Raw genomic sequence first — 24,287 nt, 5'->3', positions numbered from 1 at the left:
AGGGCTCTGTTTGTTTTCTGAAGAGATGGCTTTTGACAAGTAGCGCCACAATCAGTTGGCACAGGGCGCAATCAGCCACAGGAAACTAGGGAAGGCCACTTTTGAGGGGCGCAGGCAGGCCCCCTCTCTGCAGCCTCTGCTCGGCGGGGTAAACAGGACGCAGAGGTACTCTGTGACTCCAGCTGCGCGTCTCAGCCACTCCCAGACCTGTGTATACAACCACATCCTGTTTTGACCCAGCGCTCTGGCCAATCCAGAGCAGCCATCTTCAGACGGCCACCACTCAGTCAAACCCTCTCTCTTCCACTCCAGGAGCAGGCAGTGTCAATGGGAAAGACTTGGTTGGTCTTCCTCGCTCCCCAGATGACATAACAAATGTTCAAAGTTCAAACTTTAGTGCAAGATTTTTTTAAATAAAGCCAGGTGAACAGCAGGCAAGCCTGAGGTCTGAAGTCTCTCCACTCCTCTGCTGTTTTCTAACAGGGTCTGAACACGTGGCACTTGGAACTGATTAACTATAAGGATGGTTCGGTTGCCACTGTTTGATGTAACAGAGGCCCTTGACAGTTAGGCTGTGAGCGAAGCTATCTGCTCTGTGCACGCCCCATTTCACTATAAATGAAAGTCATGTACAGTACTATGACATGTTGGGAGGGGTTTCTTCTCTACACAAGCAGTTTAGTGGCATGACTGCGACTTCCTATCATTTTAATACACAGTCATGTTGCTTTCTGTTTTGGTTCCGCTCGCAGAGTGCGATGAAAGGAGCCACACGCCCCTCTGCAATACCCCCTCACCCATGACACACACACACACACACACACACACACACACACACACACACACACACACACACACACACACACACACACACACACACACACACACACACACACACACTCTCTCTCTCTCACAGTTCAGTGTACTCAACAACACCATGTCCAACGAGCTTAGCAGCTTGCTCATCTTAACCCCCACTTTTAGCACCAATGGACAAGAGGATTTGTTAAGATTTTACTCAGGCTGGACAGCTGCAGGAAGAGGGAGAAAACGGAGGGGAGGGGTGTTGTGATAAAAAGAGAGGAGAGTATCAGGCTTCAGATCAATAATAGTTAATTGGACCATGTTTAGATCGGATTATTTCCCACTGGGCACATCACGTCATTTCAACGTGGAAATGTGGGTAATATTTGGTTGAGACGTTGATCAATGAGATTTCGACCTTTATTCACCCACTCAAAAAGACAGCCAGAAGTTTGTTGTATACCCAATGTGTTATCACTATGCTTTCAACCAGCTAAAAGCACAAGCAAATTCCAAAAACAATGTCAGATTTTTGGTTTCGTTTTCATCCAAATGGGTTTTCACTGCGCTTTCAACCATTTAAAACACACAACAAAGCTCAAATGGGAACACAAGGTCAGATTATTTATTTGTTTATGTGCTATCGCTGTGCTTTCTCTAATAGCACAGCCAAATGACCTGGATGGCAGTTGAGAGTACATAGTACATATGCAAGTGATTAGGCAGCCTAGCGGTTAAGTCGCTGGCTCGAATCCCTGAGCCGACTAGGTGAAAAATCTGTTGATGTCCCCTTGAGCAAGGCACTTAACCCTAGTTGCTCCTGTAAGTCACTCTGGATAAGAGCATCTGCTAAATCAGTGGTTCACAAACTGTGGGGCGCACCCCCTGATGAGAGGTCAGGGGGGGGCAGAGTTTTTTTGGGGGGGGTTTCAGTCCGGATTTCACTTACCCTTGAAAGTTGTAATAGTAGAATCCACAAGGTGCAATTTCTAAAATGTCAGTCATTGCATACCTTAGAGCACTATTTATGACGTGTCAGATCAACTAGCCCATGTCAGCTAACGTTTTTTAACCCATAGACTTTGTTGTAATGTTTGAGTTACTCAAATATCAGACATGGCAAGATGGACAGAATTTCACAAGAATTTGCTTTCAAATTGAGTACTTGAGAGGCAGGTTATTCTCAATGGATCTTCCTCCAACACAGGAACACTCAATTTCAGTTTCTCATGATGCTTATTGCTTGAGTAAAATACAGAAAATAAAACAGATTTCAGAACTGATGTTAGAAATCCGACCTCATGAGCAGTCAGCAGATGTGTGCACACGACACTAGGAGCAGTGGTGCAGATTTGTTAACATACGCTTCTCCTTGGATCTATTTTGCACAATACAGGGTCTCGTTGAAGGGGGGGGGGTGGTGGAGAAAGTGATAGAGAATTAGCATATGTATACAGGCGTCAGGGAGATGGATTAGAGCTGGTCTTTAGAGCCAGATAATGTATGCTGTGGGAACTATGCCCCAGGCTTTAGAGAAAACACCCTGTAGGATCTCTCCCTTTTCTAGGCTGGCACATGAATCCCTAGATGATGCATCTCCAAACAGCACCGCAGCCTCCTCCTAGGCAACAATCTGCTAGCTAGTGTCATCCACGTGATTCCCTTTCTGTGATAGCAGGGGTTGGCCTATCTAGGAGGGTTCAAGGGGCCCAGCAACAAAAGTAAATGGGCCCCATCGACTTGAGCACCATGTCCCATCTACTTACCATAACTATCAAGCAAGCAGCCCAAAGACCCCAACCCCCAGTGGAAGACAACACACGAATTACTGTTTTCTCTGATTTATTATGAAAAAAATATATTTTGGGGGACTTTGTGACAATAGTCACAACATAGACATATATACAATTCTCTTCATAAATACAAATGATGTACAAAAAAATTAAATAGAAAGAATATCTCATGGTTATGTACACATTGCATTGTTAAATTAAAGAGGACAATAATACAAATATTTAAAAAAAAAACATCTATTTGGTTTCAAATTAAAAAGAACAACCTCTTTGGAGTCCTTCACTCTTTAAAAAATAAACATATTTTTAAAGATCCAGCACTGTCGGTTAAAAAAAACTAGGATATTTTGTCATCGGGGAAGCAGACTTTATGCATAATGCACTTCATTCAAGTCAAGGGAATGCCATAAAAGCACTGGGTGTTTGGCAAGATGGAAGCTGTAAATTGAAAGACATTGAGAAAATCAAACTGTACAAATGACATGTACTACGACTTTCAACTGGTTCAAATAAGACTTTCTGGTATGTTTGTAAAAAAATAAAAAAATACTCCGGAAGAGACCGAAAAAAACATGTACAGTATCAAACAAACACAAAAGGACACATACAAAATGTCAGTGTGTAAGATCAGTACCATTTTTCCTTAAGTCATAGCATAATTTAAAGATCAGGCACTTGATAACATTTTCCTAAGTATACTGTACATGTAATGCGCTGAAAGATGGGGCACATTGGTGATTTATTTCCATAGGGAAAGGGAGTCCAGTTTAGGGACTTGAAGGCCTAGATATGACATACGGCCACTACAAACTCAGATATTTATAGACAACTGTCCATCTAAGCTTTCAGTAAACCTTAGTCTTCAGTTCTTTAATAGCTTCAACATTGTTTCCCACTTTGACACCAAAAAAAACAAAAAACAAATAGGCCACGAAAATGTCCTTGCTGTTCATTTTGATTCTCAAGTGGATTGCAGTGATATCTTATTCATAGTTTGTAAAAAGGCCCCTCTAGATTAATTGAGATGTCGTTTTCTTTTCGATAAGGCATCAGGAGAGAAAAAGGTCCTGCTTCTCTGTGAATGGTGAATCCTTGGCACTCTTCCGAAGAAAGTTTTTGTTTTGTTAAAATTTAACACAAAGCAAATTATATTAGATTTAAAAATGTAGTGCAAATTATGCCGGAACATTCTTTTTACTCTCCACCCCCACTTTTCACTTATTGTATCCAAAATTGTCAATGTTGTGAAAAAGTTCATTTTAATGAGCAGCATGAATAAATATTAAATAATACATGTTGATTTAATATATCCTCTTCAATTCTTTGAATTGTCTTTGAAAGATTGTAAACATGATCAGGCAAAGCCCTTGTTGGTCACAGTACTCTTGGTGTCGGAATACTGTGTTAAACCTTAGGTGGGAAAATTATAGAGAGAGGGAGAAAGTTACCAATCAAATCTTGAAAAAGTTAGTTGACAATAACTTCCTTCATAAACTTAATAATAACCTGTTTGAATGGGAGGAGCTGCTTACCTCAGTAGCAAAGACACACTGTTCAGCTTGCTGTTCAGTCTGGATGATGAAAACTGGGTGGTACAAGCCTTCTTTAGGGAAGCTCATTGGTGGAACCATTATGCTGCCTTCTGATTTCCTGTTGAAAGAGATAGAGGGAGGGAAAGGAGGTCAGGTTTGGTTCCATAGGCGCCATGGAATCATACATGAGGGTTTCAAAAATCTGATAAAGCCTGAGCGTCACATAGTGAGAGATCAAGTTGTAACATGTTGCTGGGTTCAATACAAGCACTCCAAACTCTAGGGCACTGGTGATCACGTACTCTCTGCTTCATTGGCACAATGCCGTTTGAGTTTGACGAGGCATACTTACTGGTCAAATTTGTTCTTGGCATGACGGTCCTCCTCCTTGGCCAAGTTGTAGTCAACCATCTTCTGCTTGTAGGCCGCCTTGTCTCCGTTTTTGTCTGCGGGGCCCGAGGTCAGCGCTGCGTCCTTATTGGACACCTTGTAATGGCCGCCGGGAATGAGGAAAGCTTCCTTCTCTCGGAGGCTGGACAAGGGGTTGGAACCACCTATGGGCCGGTTGTTGACCGTCTCCAGGTCGTTACGAACGGAAGACGCCATGGCCTTCCGCCCACGCCTTATCTGGCTTAGGACCACGATGGCAGCACACACCACCAGGGTGAGGGTGACCAGGCCCAGGGCGAAGGAGACAACCAGGACTGCGGGCAAGCCGTCTGCCTTGGGCTTGGCGGTGGGTTTGAGGCTAAACTCGCATCGGGAGCCCATGAAGCCGGCCGGGCACTGGCACACAGGTCCGGTGAAGTGGGTGTAGCAGGTGCCTCCATTCTGGCAGGGGAAGACGGAGCATGCATCAGCGCGGACGCTGCAGTCCTTCCTGGTGAAGCCCAGGGTGCAGGTGCAGGTAAAGTCGTTGACGCCGTCCACGCAGGTCCCAGCGTTGTGGCAGGGGTTGCGGGCGCAGTCATCGATGTTGATCTCGCAGCGCGGCCCAGTGAAGCCAGGACGACAACGACACATCAGGCTGTGGCCCAGATCCAGGCACTGGCCACCTATCACAGAGACAGACAGAGACAGAGCGAGGGGGGGGGGGGGGGGGGGGGGGGTTCTAATCACTGCACACTCAACATGTTTATCAAAACTTGAAGTGCAGGTATGAGTGGCAAAGCTTCTTATGGAAGGCAAATATATACTGTGCATATTTGCTTCCTACACCAACAGGAATTTAGCCAATTACAGATAAGCTTGTGCTCATTCCCACATGAAGTACAGTACAGTGTAGCTAATGAGGACCCAGGGGGGACAAAACAGCCCACAACATTCTAAGACTAGTTTTTTCCACCTCATAATGACAGCTTTATCTCACCCCTTATATCAGTCTGAGCCAAGAGCCAAGTGTCTTTTGTATCATGCCTATGCTGCATTTTTTACATTTTAGGCTCGGACTGGATGCATGTCAAAACAAAACTGAGTTTACGTGCAAAAAAGAAAACATTTCTAAAAACCCATGATGGTAACTGCCAAAGAATGTGTCACAGCACAGGTTGAGTTATGTCGTCAGGCGGACAGATAAGAGTTTGTGAGCAGTTCCAACATAACAATCAGAAGTCCTGGTAGGTTTCCCTCACCAAGACAGTGGTTGTGCTGTTAGGGGGATGCTTACCGTTAGCACAGGGGTTGTTGCTGCAGCGGTCAATCTTCTTCTCGCAGTTGGAGCCCATGTAGCCGGCAGGACAGCGGCAGGAGTAACCACCGGTCACCTGCTCCATGCAGGTGCCACCGTTGAAGCAGGGCCCGTCGGCACAGGTCATCGCACTGATCTCACAGTTCTTCCCGTAGAAGCCTTGGGGGCAGGTGCAGGTGTAGTCACTCTCCCGATCCTGGTAATATAAAAAGGGATAGGTTTGCGTTTCATAGTGGACAATTAAAGACTTGGACTGTGAGTAGCAGCTTTTAATCCTGAGAGATAAATGCAACACAGAACTTACATTGCAGCTGCCTCCGTTCTTGCAGGGGTTGCTGTCACACTCGTTGGTTTCGATCTCACAATTGTTGCCACTGAAGCCCGGCCTGCAGGTACAGGTGTAGCTGCCCTGGCCTGTGTTGGTGCAGGGAGCATCGTTCATGCAGGGCTTGTGGTTGGTGCAGTAGTTGAGGTCCTGGTTGCAGAACAGTCCTCCCCAGCCCTCTTTACAGTCGCACTGCCACGGCTGGCCGCAGGTGCCATGCAAGCAGCCAGGATAGCGGACGCACTCGTCACAGAGGGGTCCCTGCCACCCTAGGCGGCACTTGCACTCGCCAGGGGCCTCACAATAACCGTGCTTCTCACTACAGCCAGACCAGCAGATGGCTTTAGAGATAGGGGGAAATTTTTTTGAATGAGTGTTTCCCTTTCTAATCACAAAACAACCACCCCTTCACTGAGCTCAGACACATCAAGTATTTGTTAAGTACTAAACTAAGCAGCTGGTACGCACACAAAAGGAACACATGCCATATTTGTTCACGCAAGGGAGCGCACATTAAGTTCCAACGCGTGTCGCTGTTAAACCATACACTCAGCTTCCATGGTTGGCCCGAACAAAAGATGCAAACTCTATATTTGAATAGACAGAAGCACATTTTTTTACCAGAATATGTCGTTGAAATGTCTGAATTAACTATTTCAAGAATTCTGAACAACAACCTTAAAAAAAAATTAAAAGACTTGGCTTTATCGTTTAAAAAACTTTGTAGTCCTTCTGTACACTTACGTTCTGAACAATATTCTCCTTTCCAACCCGACAGGCACATTCTGGTGCCCGCGGCATCACAAGTATAGTGTCCGAATGGGTCGTCACGGGGACGGCAGTAGTCTGAGCAGCTGTCACCGTGGTAGTGTTCATCGCAGACAACGTGGTAAGAATAACGAAGTTCACTTTGCTCTTCAAAATGTACATCCTGTGACCAATCCTCGCCAATGTCTAGTCTTCTACGGGTGGCCAAGCGGCTGATCAAGTTATTCTGGTTTTCTATTAAAGAGAGAGACATTGAGCAGACGAAAAAGAAAATACATTCCTAAAATACAATCTTGTGAGTTAATAGCTTTAAAAAAATCTATATATATTGTCTAATCAAATATGACCGTATTTTTGCAAATACGTAAAACGTGTTTATACTCAAACGCTTGTGCTGGGAATGACTGTTAGAGGAATATCTAAGCCACTTTCCGTCCTCTAGAGGGAGCGTGACTGAAGGCTACCTACCTGTGGACTGGCCGTCGGAGGACTCTGCGTTCCAGGCTTCAACAATGAGCGAGAATGTACCCTACAATCCACACAGGAAAAATATATACTTTGTCAAAAAGCTGTAAAAGGCGAGATTATTTAAAGTGTAAACTCTTCATGAAAAGCTTCATGCCATTACCCAATCTATGAAATGTACCACAAGGCATTAACCATTAAAGGCACAGTGCTGTAAAAAACGTGATTTCCCTTTGTTTTAAATATACTTCCATAATACAGTGACATTGTGAAAATGATGATAATGCCGTTTTAGTTTAAGAGGTGTTTGTAAAGACGGCCTGAAATTTCAGCCTGTTTCGGTGAGATGGAGTTTTGGCCTGCCTGATGACATCACCCGGTGGTACATTAGTTAATAGACAAATAAGAGAGTTCCCCACTCCCAGTCAGTCCTAGCACAATTCTCACATGCGAAATTGCTCTTTACCAAGAAGACATTTTTGTTTCTTCTTGACCATTTATTTGAAAACAATCACAGTAAGGCACTTAATTGTTACCCAGAAAGGATTTGATATTGAGATAAAAACTGCTGCATTGGACCTTTAATTTCCCATCAGCTCTATGGTATATTGAGTATGTGTACAGTAGGCTACTCACCGGCCACTTGAAATGGAAAGGCACTCTGATGGGTACGCTACTGGAGATGGAGCTCGGGTCAGCACTGAAGATTTCGGTCAGTCCCATGCCATAAGTGCAGGGGGGCTCAGGTGAGATGACATCTTGGGAATGTTTAAGGCAGACTCGGAAGAATATCTGGCAGTCCCTAGACCGTTTACAGACACTACGGGTACTACTGAAGGAGTGTACTTTCAACTCAAACACACCGGACGACTCGACCTACAGGAGATAATAAGTACATATCAGTGCGTAAAAGGCGCGACTGCACAGGTTACTAACTCATAACATAACTCTATCAATCTTGTACGGGTACTCACCAGTGGCGTTGATATCAACGCCAAAAAACACGTTAATAACAAATGAGCCATTCTGGGAAGTGTTTCTTCGTCTGCTATGAAAGTTTAGCAGACAGCGCCAGATATCCAATATAGAGGGGAAATGTATTGTATCCCAAAACAAGAAAAAAAATATCACGTGCGAAATGTAACAATAGAGCGCACTTCTTGTCAGATGTTTTTAGTCTTCATACAATACTTAATATAAATGGAGCTCACAACGAAAATAAAATCCCTTTGCTCTGCGGAGCAGTTGCACTCTGGACTTCTACCTTTAGTTACGTGAAGTGGAACGTGCACCAGGGATTTTATACCGCCTTCCAGCATGAGGGGGGAGGAAGTGGGCGCGAATGAAGGGGTGTGTGTCAAAGGCTGTGCAGACTTGGATGCAATTTGGGGACTGTTTACGATGTGCTTTGATTCTGTGTCACCAAATTGGATAGGGTAATATAACGAAATGCAAACCCATTTAAGTTTAAGGCTCTATGGACACTTCAGCCACATACCTGAACGGAAATGTGAAGAAATAGGCTATATATATATATATATATATATATATATATATATACGCGTTGAAAGAACTGCGCACCATGATTGCGAAGAGACCTAACCTAAACTCGTGTGATTTAAAAAACAAACATATTTTGATCTATGATTAGACATTAATTTCAAGACGTAGGAAATTAAAGGACTGGATACATGCAATGTTGAATACACTTTGTCGATGGGGAAATGTAGGTTTGCTGTGTAAGCGTGATAGGGTCATAATGTGATTGGCCATGAAAAAATCCCCAGTGACTTTACTTCTATTAAGCAGTGGTTAGTTTTCTCCTCTTTTTGTTTTCTTCGGCGTGCCGCGTGCCACCCTATTCTTCATGGATGTTTTCGTCCTTTTCTCCTGGGAGGGAGGACAATGGCGGTGTACGGTGGAGGGGAGGAGGGGGCTTCGCGCACACCACTTTAATTCAGCCCCAGAACTGTAATTGTTCTGACGCGTGAGGCCTCAAACCGGCAGACTTCGGAGCGAGATATTTTATTGTGTCATCAAAAGATTCGGAGGGGTAGCACTGGAAATGTCAGATAATTGCTTTTGTATGAAGGAGGGGGGGGGGGGGGGGGGGGGTCATGACTACAGCTGTATGATAATCAACGGCACCTGACTATGCAACCCACCTTCTCCTTCCATAGGCTGGGCTACACAACATCGCTGCGTAATAAGCACCCAATGTCAGAGAAGGGAAAAGTGAATCATTTCCATGGGTAAATAGCATTGTTTTTGACTGGACAGATTAGGGGGTAGCCTATCCTACACCACAGCACAGCTAATGATGTAGGATAGGCTACCGTATCTCATGCTGCTCGGGTCCAGGCAGAGTAAGTAGCATACAATCCATTCCACTTTTGTATAATTAAAATGTAGGCCCATGAAGATCGCTACAATTAGGTCTACGCGCGAGCGTGCAGGCAGGAGATGAGCATGATATAAGTCAATATGAATAAATCCTGTCCCTCATTAGGTCAGTACAGGTGCATCAAAACTGGGACCGAGAGACTGAAAAACAGCGTCTATCTCAAGGCCATCAGACAGTTAAATAGACGACACTAGCTGGCCCATGCCCAGTACCCTGTCTTGAACTTTAGTCACTGTCACTAGACGACTACCACCCGGCACCGTTGAGGCTGCCGGGTGGATATATTCTATCCATATTGTCTAAATATACACAGTATCAGTCAAAAGTTTGGACACACCTACTCATTCAAGGGTTTTTCTTTATTTTTACTATTTTCTACATTGTAGAATAACAGTTAAGACATCGAAACAATTAAATAACACCTATGGAATCATGTAGTAATCAAAAAAGTGTTAAACAAATCAAAATATATTTTATATTTTTCAAACTAGTCACCCTTTGCCGTGATGGCACCTTTGCACACTTTTGGAAAGAATTCAGACCCTTTGACTTTTTCCACATTTTGTTACTTTACAGCCTTATTCTAAAATTGATTAAAAACAATCTACACACAATACCCCATAATGACAAAGCGAAAACGTTTTTTTCACAATGTTTGCACATTAAAAATAAAACACTGAAATTTCACATTTACATAATTATTCAGACCCTTTACTCAGTACTTTGTTGAAGCACCTTTGACAGCGATTACAGCCTCATGGATATGACACTACAAGCTTGGCACACCTGTATTTGTGTAGTTTCTCCCATTCCTCTCTGCAGATCCTCTCAATCTCTGTCAGGTTGGATGGGGAGCATTTCTGCAGAGCTATTTTCTCCAGAGATGTTGGATCAGGTTCAAGTCCGGGCTCTGGCTGGGCCACTCAAGGACATTCAGAGACTTTTCCCGAAGCCACTTCTGCATTGCCTTGGCTGTGTGCTTAGGGTCGTTGTCCTGTTGGAAGGTGAACCTTCACCCCAGTCTTATGTCCTGAGCGCTATGGAGCAGGTTTTCATCAACGGTCTCTATGTACTTGCTCCGTTTATCCTTCCCTCAATCCTGATTAGTCTCCCAGTCCCTGCCGCTGAAAAACATCCCCACAGCTTGCTGCCACCACCATGCTTCACCGTAGGGATGGTGCCAGGTTTCCTCCAGACGTGACGCTTGGCATTCAGGCCAAAGAGTTCAATCTTGATTTCATCAGACCAGAGACTCTTGTTTCTCATGGTCTGAGAGTCCTTTAAGTGCCTTTTGGCAAACTCATTCTGGAAGGTTCTCCCTTCTCCACAGAGGAACTCTGGAGCTCAGTAAGAGTGACCATTGGGTTCTTGGTCACCTCCCTGACCAAGTCCCTTCTCCCTGATTGCTCGGTTTGGCCAGGTGGCCAGCGCTAGGAAGAGTCTTGGTGGTTCCAGACTTCTTCCATTTAAGAATGATGGAGGCCACTGTGTTCTTGGCGACCTTCAGTGCTGCAGACATTTTTTGGTACCCTTCCCCAGATCTGTGCCTTGACACAATTCTGTCTAGGAGCGCTACGGACAATTCCTTCGACCTCATGCCTTGGTTTTTGCTCTGACATGCACTGTCAACTGTGGGACCTTATATAGACAGGTGTGTGCCTTTCCAAATCATGTCCAATCAATTGAATTTACCACAGGTGGACTCCAATCAAGTTGTAGAAACATCTCAAGGATGATGAATGTAAACAGGATGCACCTGAGCTCAATTTAGAGTATCATAGCAAAATTTAGATTATCTCCAAAATACTTATGTGGATAAGGTATTTCTGTTTTTTATTTTGACTAAATTTGCAAACATTCCTAAAAATAAAGGTGTCCAAACTTTTGACTGGTACTGTATACACTGTATATACACCGGTCTACTGTCCATTGCTCTTGTTTCCTGGCCCAAGCAAGTCTCTTCTTATTAATGGTGTCCTTTAGTAGAGGTTTCTTTGCCGCAATTCAACCATTAAGGCCTGATTCACTCAGTCTCCTCTGAACAGTTGATGTTGAGATGTGTCTGTTACTTAAACTCTGTAGCATTTATTTGGGCTGCAGTCTAAGGTGCAGTTAACTCTAATTAACTTATCCTCTACAGCAGAGGTTTCCTGTGGTGGTCTTCATGAGAGCCAGTTTCATCAGAGCGCTTGATGGTTTTTGCGATTGCACTTGAAGAAACTTTCCAAGTTCTTGACATTTTCTGGATTGACTGACCTTCATGTCTTAAAGTAATGATGGACTGTCATTTCTCTTTGCTTATTTGAGCTGTTCTTGCCGTAATATGGACCTGGTCTTTTACCAAATAGGGCTATCTTCTGTATACCACCCTTACCTTGTCACAACACAACTGATTGGCTCAAACACATTAAGGAAAGAAATTCCACAAAAGTACCTTTTAACAAGGCACACCTGTTAATTTAAATTAATTTCAGGTGACTACCTCATGAAGCTGGTTGACAGAATGCCAAGAGTGTGCAAAGCTGTCATCAAGGTAAAGGGTGACTACTTTGAAGAATCTCAAATCTCAAATATATTTTTTATTTGTTTAACACTTTTTTGGTTACTACATGATTCCATGTGTGTAATTTGATAGTTTTGATGTCTTCACTATTATTCTACAATGTAGAAAATTGTAAAAAATAAAGAAAAACCCTTGAATGAGTATGGGGGCCAAACTTTTGACTGGTACTGTATTGTATTTGACCAATAAAATGTGATTATTTGATTGTAACTGTTCCAGCTTCAACTACACATAGCAGGTAGGCATATAGAATCTGTGATATACCGTTTTGGGTACGGCTGTCTGTTTATGTATCTCTGTAATGGTGCCGATGGCCCTCGAGTGGCTTCCAGTCAAGTGGATTGTGTCCGCCATATTCTCTCTGTGAAAACATGAACAGTTGTCCGGTCGTTCGTTCTATCCAAACCTCTGAAGGAAGGCTATTGCAATGGAATAACTACTAAATAATCAGATGAAGGGAGTGTAGTCTAATAGCTTTAGCCTAGAACATTTCCTTGTTGACGCTGTACTGCCTAGTTAAATAAAGGTTAAATAAAGAAACAAAAAATGACAATGAACATTTAAAGGCGTAATTAAAAACGTAAAGGAATAACAAAAAGAACCATAAATCTGAAGTCCACACGACAGCGACATTATCTGTAGCCTACAATCTAATGTGTGTCAGTAGACTGCGTGTGCTTGCTGTTGCGGGGATCTACAGAGACAATGGGCAGCTTTGCAAACTGTTGCTCATCTTCGGCGCTCGTCTATTGTAATGCTAATGAGGGCCGCGCGTGCCTCGGCTGGCCCTGACTACCACAGGCACGCTTCGGCTGAACCGCGTCACAAAAATAAAATAAAAAAATAGGGTACAGATGAACCTCTATTGTCATTATTTTGTTGGATAATTATCCAGATTGGGTGCTTTCGCGGCTTGAGTTCCAACTCGGGACAAAAGACCGGATAAATAAATATGAACTGTTCTCTGTAAACAATAAAAGTTGCCATCATGCGTGTCCACAACCGGACGGAACGCATCCTTTGTATGAGATTGCTTTAACCAAAACAACAATGCAAGTTGTGTGGTTTTAATACGACAGCATGTTGTGTTATGACACTTTTGATAGGATATGAATGTCAACAATGACCTTTTTATTAGGTCCATGGCACTAAGCCTTCTATCCAATACACATTTGAGTCAGTGAAAGCAGATAATTGCCTGAAACAATGACAGCATACGTAACATCCAATGCACATTTTGTTTTGCGTATTTACGCTCTCATGGGAGCTATAGTCAAATGCGTCAAACACTATAGTCGGAAAAATTGCGCCCAATTCTTGACACTCGTTGATTTTGTTGCAGAGAAGGTGGTGTGCGTGCGTAGAAGCATGGTATTATGCAGTGCTTGACTTGGGCGGAAGCTGTCCGGAACGCCGTACCGGCACTTCCATTTTTGGTGGAATTGCATACTGGCTCTTGTATAAAAACAAAGTAGCCTATTTCTGGCAGATTCACACACCGAGGCAAAAAAGGTTGATCAATGCAGAATGAAGGCGGGATCTTCATTGAATAGCAGTGAAGGATGGATATTCATTTCCTGATTCCGCTATGTTTCAAGTTTATTTGCCGCTAGTCTGTGAATGTGTGAGTGACTGAGTATAGGCTGTTCAAGATTTCGCAGATTGAAAATGTGCCAGCATGAATGGCATGATGCGCGGTTACAAATTGACAACTGAGGGTTTGTAAGGTCATGAAAAGTCATGAAAATTGGTTTTATAATTGTCATTAATGTAATTCATAAAAGCACACTTTTAAATATGATCAATCAATTAAAAAAATAATAAAATCAAAACATAACTTGTAGCAGTTCTCGGTAGTTAACTATAGCTAATTAAGTATTCATTTTGTTGTTACCTTTCCACCAGCACTGTTGAGCCTAAATAAATCTGCACCGTTGGAAAATTGGGATTCCCAAGATTAAACAGTAGCCATGCAATTGCGGAAACGTTAAACATATTCTAAGAATAGCCTAATGGACAAATAACTTGCTGTGCATAGATCTCCCCTGCAACCTGAGTATTTGAGCCTTATACATAAACATGTCTAGATAGATACCTTGATTCCCAATAGCCCACATTAATGTTGAAAAATCCTGCACACCCAGGAGCTCTCCAGATGGAGGGTTGACCACAGGTTAACAACATGTGACTATAACAGTGCAGTTCTATGTGGGGGACTAAGTGCCTTGATCAAGGACACAACGGCAGGAGGTGATAGGTCTACATGGGATCAGACACAGCAGCTTTCCAGTGTCAAAAATGCTTACTTTTTCATGTAGGCTATAATAATAGTCATGGAAATTTGGTTGAAAGCCATGGAGGTCATGGAACATGTGTATAAACCGTTAAAAGTGAATAATCAGAGGTTTCTATACCATAATGTCGTTAGTGAATTTCGGTGAACAAATGGACCGACTTGGAAAAAGACAGCTCCTGCACTTCTACCATCCCAAGTCAAGCACTAGTATTATGCAAATGAATATCAGATACAATTGTTAGGGAAAGGCCTACGCAGGTGTCGCGCGCGTGACTTGTCATGAGAGGAATTCGACGAAGGGAGAAAGAATAGTAAAATAAGTCGATGGCCAGATGGCACGATCGAATATGTGCATAATTGTAATTTGCCTATGTTTGCAGAGGCAGATATTCGACAGGACATGACAGCACGCATTTAACAAGTATTTAGCATGCATAATGTCCATGGAACGAGCTTGTCAGAAATGTTAATGTTATGAAATAAAAAATATTTGGTCGATTTGCATCTAAATGTTGTGCTATTTCTTCAACCATATAGGAACAGCTTTTGGGCAAATGTTCTAGCACTTGCCACTCAACTCGCCACACGTGCCCAAAGTCCAAATGGTGTAGGACTCGTCGCTTTTGCCATAGTGTGGCGTGTGTCTGACCTGTGGTGCTAAAACTGGGAGGAGTAAAAGAGGGAACAACCTGGAGGAGCGGAAAGACGCACTGCGAGAACATTTGGAGAGGTGTTACTCGGTGGCAGAAGGCATAGGGCGCCTATAAATGTGAATTTGCTCATTCTGTAGAGGTGTCAAGTGTAACACCACAGGCCGATTCCCAGGCTTTCTGCCGCGTGCATGTTCATTAAATAGCAGTTTAAGGTGGCACTTTATGTTCGTAGAGTTTGGTCGCACCTTTCCACGAGCAGATTTTGCTTGGTCTAAATGAAATGGCACATTGCCCTTTGCATGCCACATGGACAGGCCTATTCATTTCTTACCCCCAACTTATCCTAGCCTACTCAAATAAGGTCAAACTCTGCTGGTAATAAAAATTACCTCACTAAAGCAGACAGAAAAAAAAACTACTTTTGTCCAGATCTATGTAAATGACATCCCTAGTGCATTACGTAATTGTCACTTCAAATGAAATTGTATTTGTCACATGCTTAGTAAACAACAAAACAATATGTCACTATAGTCATTTGATTGGTAGTACTAGTTCTTTATTACTTGAACTATAACGCATGGGAAAGTGTAATTCAATTTAAAATGTGACACATTCAATCGAATTTCGTTATCTTCCAACCCAGTAGCCTACTTCTGATAGTTCTACTAATTATTAAGATATTATTCTATTAAAATATGCAGATTAAATCAATACTTCGTTAAGTATATAAGTAAATAACCATGAAATTAAAATAAAGATTAACTCTCACTCATTTTCACAAGAAAGCCTGTGGCCATTTGTATTTTGGCACGTGTTCGTCTGTCTAGGGGGGAACCAAAAAGCCCCGACACCTCACAATTTGCAGGCATTTGTGAATTGAGCCATCACATGCTGCTCCCTTCACACCTTACTCTCAAACGGTGGCATTATCATCTAGCTGTATTCCAATTGGCGTCACACAAAGTCATGTGTTTCTGTAAAGTCTATTCAAACGATTTTTTTCCCCTCTTGATGAATGTTCTATTAATTGCCCACACTATGGGCAATGCTATTTTACAGCAACAGGTTACAGCAAATATGTTTTCATAATACAATAAAACAATACATTTTGTCAAACGAACACATTTTCTCCTAGTTTGTGCAAAATCCAAGAACAGGGACTTCAGGCTTAGTGATTTCACAAATGACGTCCAATCCCTCAAACAAATATATTTTAAATCCTCGCTAAAATAAGTATCATTCTCAAATAGAGAAATAAAGAAGGATTTTAGACACCTTAAAACCCAACATAAATATCCATCAGAGGACGAGGCGCATTGATCGACCCTAATCTAGCATTGCAAATATTTGTGCCGAGATCAGCTGCGTTTAAACTGCAAATACCCTAGTGCCAAATACTGAAGAGGCTCATAGTGTTTGTCAGCAGTTAATCGTCACAATACTCAATTACGACCTTATTTGTCATTTGCTAAAGTCCTACTTGAGATGCTCTGGCACATGGCCATTGACTACCTCCAGCCCATTGTCTGACCCACAACTGTAAATAGGAGTTGGTAGAGGCACACTCACTCAATCCGGCCTATGGTTGAAAAACGTTCGATGTTGTGGAGTATTCTTCCAACAGTACCAGTTGGAACGTTTGGACACACCTACTCATTTAAGGGTTTTTCTTTATTTTAATATTTTCGACACTGTAGAATAATAGTTAAGACATAACTATGAAATAACACATAGGGAATCATGTAGTAACCAAAAAAAGTGTTAAATCAAAATTTATTTTATTTTTCAGATTCTTCAAAGTAGCCACCCTTTGCACCCTCTTGGCATTCTCTCAACCAGCTCCATGAGGTAGTTACCTGGAATGCTCTTCCAACAGTCTTGAAGGACTTCCCACATATGCTTAGCACTTGTTGGCTGCTTTATCTTCACTCTGCAGTCAAACTCATCCCAAACCATCTCAACTGTGTTGAGGTTGGGTGATTGTGGAGGCCAGGTTATCTGATGCAGCACTCCATCACTCTCCTTTTTGGTCAAAATGCCATTACACAGCCTGGAGGTGTGCTGTGGGTCATTTTTGCGACTGCACTTGAAGTTCTTGAAATTTTACAGATTGACTGACCTACGTGTTTTAAAGTAATGATGGACTGTCATTTTTCTTTGCTTAATCGAGCTGTTCTTGCCATAATATGGACTTGGTCTTTTACCAAATAGGGCTATCTTCTGGATACCAACAGTACCTTGTCACAACACAACGGATAGGCTCCAACGCATTAAGGAAAGAAATTCCACAAATTAACAAGGCACACCTTTTAATTGAAATACATTCCAGTTGGATGAGAGAATGCCAAGAGTGTGCAAAGCTGCCATCTAGGCAAAGGGTGGCTACTTTGAATCTCAAATATACTGCTCCAAAAAATAAAGGGAACACTTAAACAACACATCCTAGATCTGAATGAAAGAAATAATCTTATTAAATACTTTTTTCTTTACATAGTTGAATGTGCTGACAACAAAATCACAAAAATAATCAATGGAAATCCAATTTATCAACCCATGGAGGTCTGGATTTGGAGTCACACTCAAAATTAAAGTGGAAAACCACACTACAGGCTGATCCAACTTTGATGTAATGTCCTTAAAACAAGTCAAAATGAGGCTCAGTAGATTCAACATATTGCCATGAAAGCACCTGACTGATGTAGTTCACATGACATGTTTGTTTGTGCCAAATCACACAAGATGCTAGATTTCATATTTTTTTTCTTTATTTGGGACTTTGTGAATGGTTCACAAAATGAATCTAATAGAACATTCAACAAGCATATATTCAGACATGTCGATCCATTTTCACTTAGTATGTGTGGCATCAGCTCAATTTCACATGGCTTGCCTTGGCTTGATTTGCTGAAAATGTCTCTCCCACTCATTCCTACAGCGCAAGCTCCAGCCTCTGTTGCACACAGTCCCGTTGGCATCGGCAGTACCTGTCCAAGGCATGACTTCTCATTGGTGGAGATAAGCTTAGAGAGTCTCAGAGTGCACCATGTTTAATATTAATATCCTTTACCCTGACCAGCTCAGTCTTAGATATGCACTAAGCAAAACAAATAATTCGCTGTTGTTCAAAGCTGATCAAACTCCATTCCAGAGCACCAAATCCAAGTGCATGGGAGTTGCAGATAAGAGCACTGTTCTCTGGTCAGTTCCCTGTATGACCGGCTGGTGAGTAGAAGTGGATGAACTAATGTGGACTGAAACGGTTCAATCAGTAATGTCTAACCACTCAGCACCATTTTGTATATGTCAGTGCCAACACCAGAGCATCTGACATCCAGGAAGTGATGTCGCTGGCGACAGAGGTACGAGAATGTTATTTTGGAGCCTTGCTCCTTTCCAGCTCATCCCCCCAAAGACATGCTTGCGACAGTCAAAAGTCCAGCTGATTGGATGGTCTCTCCTCCCCCACTCCAGAGACACCCGCCGCCCACCCTGCCGAGTGACTGTGGCCTGCCATCCTTTTGGCCTGACACTGGAGGGGTGGGCTGCGATTGGTGGGTGCGAGTGAGGGGGCCACTCACTCTTGTTTGGAACGCCAGAACCTTCCGGCGATTGAGCCCAAGGACATGCCCTGCTTCTTCTGCTTGGTCAGCTCTGCCAACCTCTGTTCTTCTTCCTGTCCCCACACAAACAAAACAAAATCTACAGTTACATCAGTACAATGGACTATTGCTCCAAAGCTCTCGCAAAACAGTTGGAGAAAGGGCATCAAGCTATCAACAGTGAAAAGGTTTTTCCCTACAGAAAATGTCATGTTTCTTGAGGATGAGGACACTTCTCTTATGTTAATAATATTGGTAATGTTAGTGTATTTGTTAGTTGTCATCCATTGCTCCTATACATTGGGTTTGTTTAGACTGTACCTGTGCTAACTGCGCTTGTCTGCGTTTGAAGGCCTCTACGGGGTCATCTTCCAGTGCATAGTTCTCCAGGACGGAGCGGACGTCATCCACTCCACTGAGAGCAATGGCTGCCAGAGAGAAACACGAGTGAATAGCGTGTCTGGGAAGGAACAGGTTGGTCAACACACACACTGACCACACACACACACACACACACACACACACACACACACACACACACTTACTCTTGAGAAAATGAGCTAGGTCATAGAGTGTTCGGTCCTCTGAGTTGCCGTCCCATTTCGTCAGAGCCATGCCATTGAAAGGCTGCAGGCTGAAAGCTTCCCTCTTACAGTCTACCACTATCACCTTGGAAGTGTCCCGGTTCAGACACGACACGTCCTACAGGGGGGGGGAAAGAGTTGAGTTACAAGACACTCTGAAGGAATTTATCTAAAGTTTCGATAAAAAAATAAATAAAAAATCTATCCCTTTCATTGTTTAATGGTAATTGTGACAATTGGAAGAAATACACAAATGGCTTGCAATCACCTTTTTTCATCAATGAATGTAATGTTTGTATATGCAAACATTACATTTATTGATGAAAAAAGATGATTGCAAGCCATTTGGAAAGTATTCAGGCGCCTTGACTTTATCCCCCCCAAAATCTGTGTTACGTTACAGCCTTATTCTAAAATTTACTAGAACATTTTTTCCCCTATCAATCTACACACAATAACGACAAAGCGAAACAGGTTTAGACATATTTGCAAATATATTAAAAATATAAAAACAGAAATACCTTATTTACATATGCATTCAGACCCTTGATACTCGAAATTGAGCTCAGGTGCATCCTGTTTGCATTGATCGTCTCAAAATGTTTCTACAAATTGGAGTCCACTGGTGATAAATTAAATTGATTGGACAGGATTTGGAAAGGCCGACACACCTGTCTATGTAAAAACAAAAGGTCCCACAGTTGACAGTGCATGTCAGAGCAAAAACCAAGCCACGAGGTCGAAGGAACTGTTCGTAGAGCTCCGAGACAGGATTGTCTCGAGGCACAGATCTGGGAAAGTGTACCAAAAACATTTCTGCAACATTGAAGGTCCCCAAGAACACAGTGGCCTCCATTCTAAAATGGAAGAAGTTTGGAACCACCAAGACTTCCTAGAGCTGGCCGCCTGGCCAAACTGAGCAATCAGGGGTAGAAGGGCCTTGGTCAGGGAGGTGACCAAGAACCTGATGGTCACTGACAGAGCTCCAGAGTTCCTCTGTGGAGATGGGAGAACCTTCCAGAAGGACAACCATCTTTCAATACTCTACCAAATCAGACAGAAACCACTCCTCAGTAAAAGTCATGACAGCCCGTTAGAGTTTGCCAAAAGGCAGCTAAAGGACTCTGACCATAAACAAGATTCTCTTGTCTGATGAAACCAAGATTTAACTCTTTGGCCTGAATTCCAAGCATCACGTCTGGAGGAAACCTGGCACTATCCCTACGATGAAGCATGGTGGTGGCAGCATTTGCTGTGGGGATGTTATTTAGCAGCAGGGACTGGGAGACTAGTCAGGATCGAGGGAAAGATGAACGGAGCAAAGTATAGAGAGATCCTTGATGAAGAGCGTTCAGGACCTCGGATTGGGGCGAAGGCAACTACCAACAGGACAACGACCATAAGTACACAGCCAAGACAATGCAGCAGTGGCTTCGCGACAAGTCTCCGAAAGTCAATGAGTCACCCAGCCAAAGCTCGGACTTGAACTCGGTCGAACATCTCTGGAGAACTGAAAATAACTGTGCAGCAACGCTTCTTATTCAAAACTGACAGATTGAGAGGATCTGCAGAGAAGAATGGGATAAACTCCCCAAATAGACTCGAGGCTGTAATCGGCGGTGCTTCAACAAAGCACTGAGTAAAGGATCTGAATACTTATGTAAATGTCAGTTCTTTTATACTTTAGCTAAAATTTCTAAAAACCTGTTTTCGCTTTGTCATTATGGGGATAGTGTGTGTAGTCTGATGAGGGAAATAAACAATTTAATCCATTTTAGAATGAGGTTGTAACAACAAAAATGTGGAATAAGTCAAGGGGTCTGAATACTTTCCGAATGCACTGTACACACATTTGTAGAGGGGAGAACAAACCCACTTCCGCTGGCCTGCCCTGTGCAGTCAGTTTCAGTGGTAGACCTGGGGAGCAGATGGAGAGGGATGCTCTCCACCTCACTGAGGTTATCTGGATCCCCCTGAGGTGCCCGCAGTGTGTGTGTGTGTGTGTGTGTGTGTGTGTGTGTGTGTGTGTGTGTGTGTGTGTGTGTCTCTAGAGGTATAGGAAAGAACCAGCACTCTCAATAAATAATCGGCATCTGCCTTCCTTCTGAGACAGGGCCCAATCCCCAAGAGAATGTGTGTGGATATGTGTATATTGAATTGTGTGTGTTTCTACATTAGCCCTTGTGTGAGGTGCAGTAACAAGTTTGTGAGTGATGTATTGATGTCTGTGCTTACAGTTGGTCAACCTTTATGATAACTTACTATTTCAGTCAGATAAATATAGTGTGTGTGTTTGGCACATGTGTAGTTGAGAGTTGGGCTGGTGGGCCGTGTGATGCATACAGTGCTTCAGAAAGTATTCATAACCCTTGACTTATTCCACGTGAGTTACAGCCTAAATTCAAAAGATGTGTATTTCTCACCCATCAACACAAAATTCCCCATAATGATAGTGAAAACATGTTTAGACATTTTTGCAAATGAAATCCAGAAACCCCTTTGCTATGACACTCCAAATTGAGCTCAGGTGTATCCAATTTCCTTTGATCACACTTGATATGTAGCTAAAATTGGGAGTCCACCTGTGGCCAATTCAATTGTTTGGACATGATTTAGAATGAAACACACCTGTCTATATAAGGTCCCACAGTTGACAATGTCAGAGCAGAAACTAGACCATGAAGTCTGAGGAACTGTCTGTGGATCTCAGAGAAAGAATTATGACGAGGCATATATTTGGGGAAGGGTAAAAAAACAATAACAATTCTAGAGTGTTGAAAGTTTCCAAGAGCGCAGTGTTCTCCATCATTGGGAAAAAATAAATAAAATCGAACTACCCAGACTCTGCCTAGAGCTGGCCGTCTGACCAAATTGAGCAACTGGGCAAGAATGACCTTGGTCAGGGAGGTGACCAAGAACCAATGACCACTCTGACAGAACTACAGAGTTCCTTGGCGAAGATGAGAGAACCTGCCAGAAGGACAAGTCTCTACAGCCCTTCACCATCTGGGAGAGTGATCAGATGGAAGTCACTCCTGAGAAAAAGGCACAACAGCACACCTGGAGTTTGCAAAAAGGAACGTGAAAGACAGATCACAAGCCAAAAGAGTGTGGTCTGAGGACACAAAAAATGGTCTGAATGCAAAGCGCTATGTCTGGAGAAAACCAGACACAGCTCATCTTCCCTACCGTGAAGCATGGTTGTGGCATCATCATGCTATGGGGATGCTTTTCAGCGGCAGGTACGGGGCGACTGGTAAGGATAGAGGGAACAATAAATGGAGACAAATACAGGCAAATCCTTGATGAGGACCAGCTTCGGATTGCAAAGGACCATAGACTGGGGCAAAGATTTATGTTCCAACAGGACAATGACCCCAAGCATACAGCCAAAGTAACACTGGAATGGCTTCAGAACAAGAATGTGATTGTTTAGGCCAGGTCATCTGATGCATCACTCCATCTTTCTCCTTGGTTAAATAGCCCTTACACAGCCTGGAGGAGTGTTGGGTCATTGTCCTGTTGAAAAACAAATGAAAGTCCCACTAAGCCCAAACCAGATGGGACGGCGTATCGCTGCAGAATGCTGTGGTAGCCATGCTGGTTAAGTGTGCCTTGAATTCAAAATAAATCAGACAGTGTGGGGGCACTTTGCTGCTCACACTATAACACCACCACCTCCATGCTTTACGGTGGGAAATGCACATGCGCAGATCATCCGTTCACCCACACCATGTCTGACAAAGGCACAGCGGTTGGAACCAAAAATCTAAAATTTGGACCAGACCAAAAGGACAAATTTCCACCGGTCTAATGTCCAAGGCTCATGTTTCTTGGCCCAAGCAAGTCTCTTCTTATTGGTGTCTTTTAGTAGTGGTTTCTTTGCAGCAATTCAACCACAAAGGCCTGATTCACAAAGTCTCCTCTGAACAGTTGATGTTGAGATGTGTCTGTTACTTGAACTCTGTGAAGCATTTATTTGGGCTGCAATTTCTGAGGCTGGTAACTGCAATGAACTTATACTCTGCAGCAGAGGTAACTGGGTCTTGCATTCCTGTGACAGTCCTCATGAGAGCCAGTTTCATCATAGCGCTTGGTTTTTGTGACTGCACTTGAAGAAACTTTCAAAGTTCTTGAAATGTTCCATATTGACTGACCTTCATGTCTTAAAGTAATGATTGACTGTTTCTCTTTGCTTATTTGAGCTGTTCTTGCCATAATTTGGACTTGGTCTTTTACCAAATAGGGCTAATTTCTGTATACCCCCCTACCTTGTCACAACACAACTGATAGGCTGAAACACAACTTCTTTGGGATCGTTGTCCCCTCCACGGGACGGTTGAGCTAACGTAGGCTAATGTGATTAGCATGAGGTTGTAAGTAACAAAAACATTTCCCAGGACATAGATATGTCTGATATTGGCAGAAAGCTTAAATTCTTGTTAACCTCTCTAGGGCAGGTGGCACCAAATCGTCCCACCTACGTAACAGCCCGTTGAATCCTGTGGCGCGATTTTCAAATACCTTAGAAATGCTATTACTTCAATTTCTCAAACATATGACTATTTTACAGCTATTTAAAGACAAGACTCTCGTTAATCTAACCACACTGTCCGATTTCAAAAAGGCTTTACAACGAAAGCAAAACATTAGATTATGTCAGCAAAGTACCCAGCCAGAAATAATCAGACACCCATTTTTCAAGCTAGCATATAATGTCACAAAAACCCAGAAGACAGCTAAATGCAGCACTAACCTTTGATGATCTTCATCAGATGACACACCTAGGACATTGTTATACAATACATGCATGT

The 24,287-nt window shown here is 42.9% G+C and overlaps 2 protein-coding genes across 4 annotated transcripts in view; both read right to left on the bottom strand.

Annotated features, from left to right (window-relative positions):
* Positions 1 to 2,629: 2,629 nt before the first annotated feature.
* On the bottom strand, positions 2,630 to 8,643 carry dlc (deltaC). Its single transcript, XM_029772547.1, has 9 exons — positions 8,349 to 8,643; positions 8,011 to 8,250; positions 7,378 to 7,438; positions 6,886 to 7,143; positions 6,121 to 6,482; positions 5,796 to 6,012; positions 4,482 to 5,184; positions 4,130 to 4,247; positions 2,630 to 4,007 (listed from the first exon to the last, which is right to left on the bottom strand). The coding sequence occupies exons 1-9, from the start codon at positions 8,397 to 8,399 to the stop codon at positions 4,002 to 4,004; spliced, it is 2,016 nt and encodes a 671-aa protein (XP_029628407.1). The 5' UTR covers positions 8,400 to 8,643; the 3' UTR covers positions 2,630 to 4,001.
* Positions 8,644 to 18,033: 9,390 nt separating this feature from the next.
* The window catches only part of LOC115206020 (mitochondrial import inner membrane translocase subunit TIM50), a 28,029-nt gene continuing 21,775 nt past the window's right edge, over positions 18,034 to 24,287 (bottom strand). For all 3 annotated transcript variants that reach the window (XM_029772545.1, XM_029772544.1, XM_029772546.1), the window contains 3 exons: positions 19,435 to 19,591; positions 19,211 to 19,317; positions 18,034 to 18,963 (listed from right to left, as the gene is read on the bottom strand). In XM_029772545.1, the coding sequence (XP_029628405.1) occupies positions 18,865 to 18,963; positions 19,211 to 19,317; positions 19,435 to 19,591 (363 nt within the window). In that variant the 3' untranslated portion in view covers positions 18,034 to 18,864. The remainder of the gene's footprint in view (positions 18,964 to 19,210; positions 19,318 to 19,434; positions 19,592 to 24,287) is intronic.

Source organism: Salmo trutta, chromosome 13 (genome assembly GCF_901001165.1).
Source record: "Salmo trutta chromosome 13, fSalTru1.1, whole genome shotgun sequence".
NCBI classification, from domain to species: Eukaryota; Metazoa; Chordata; class Actinopteri; order Salmoniformes; family Salmonidae; genus Salmo; species Salmo trutta.
Note: the sequence above shows the minus strand (reverse complement) of the source record. Positions and strands in the feature narration are given on the sequence as shown.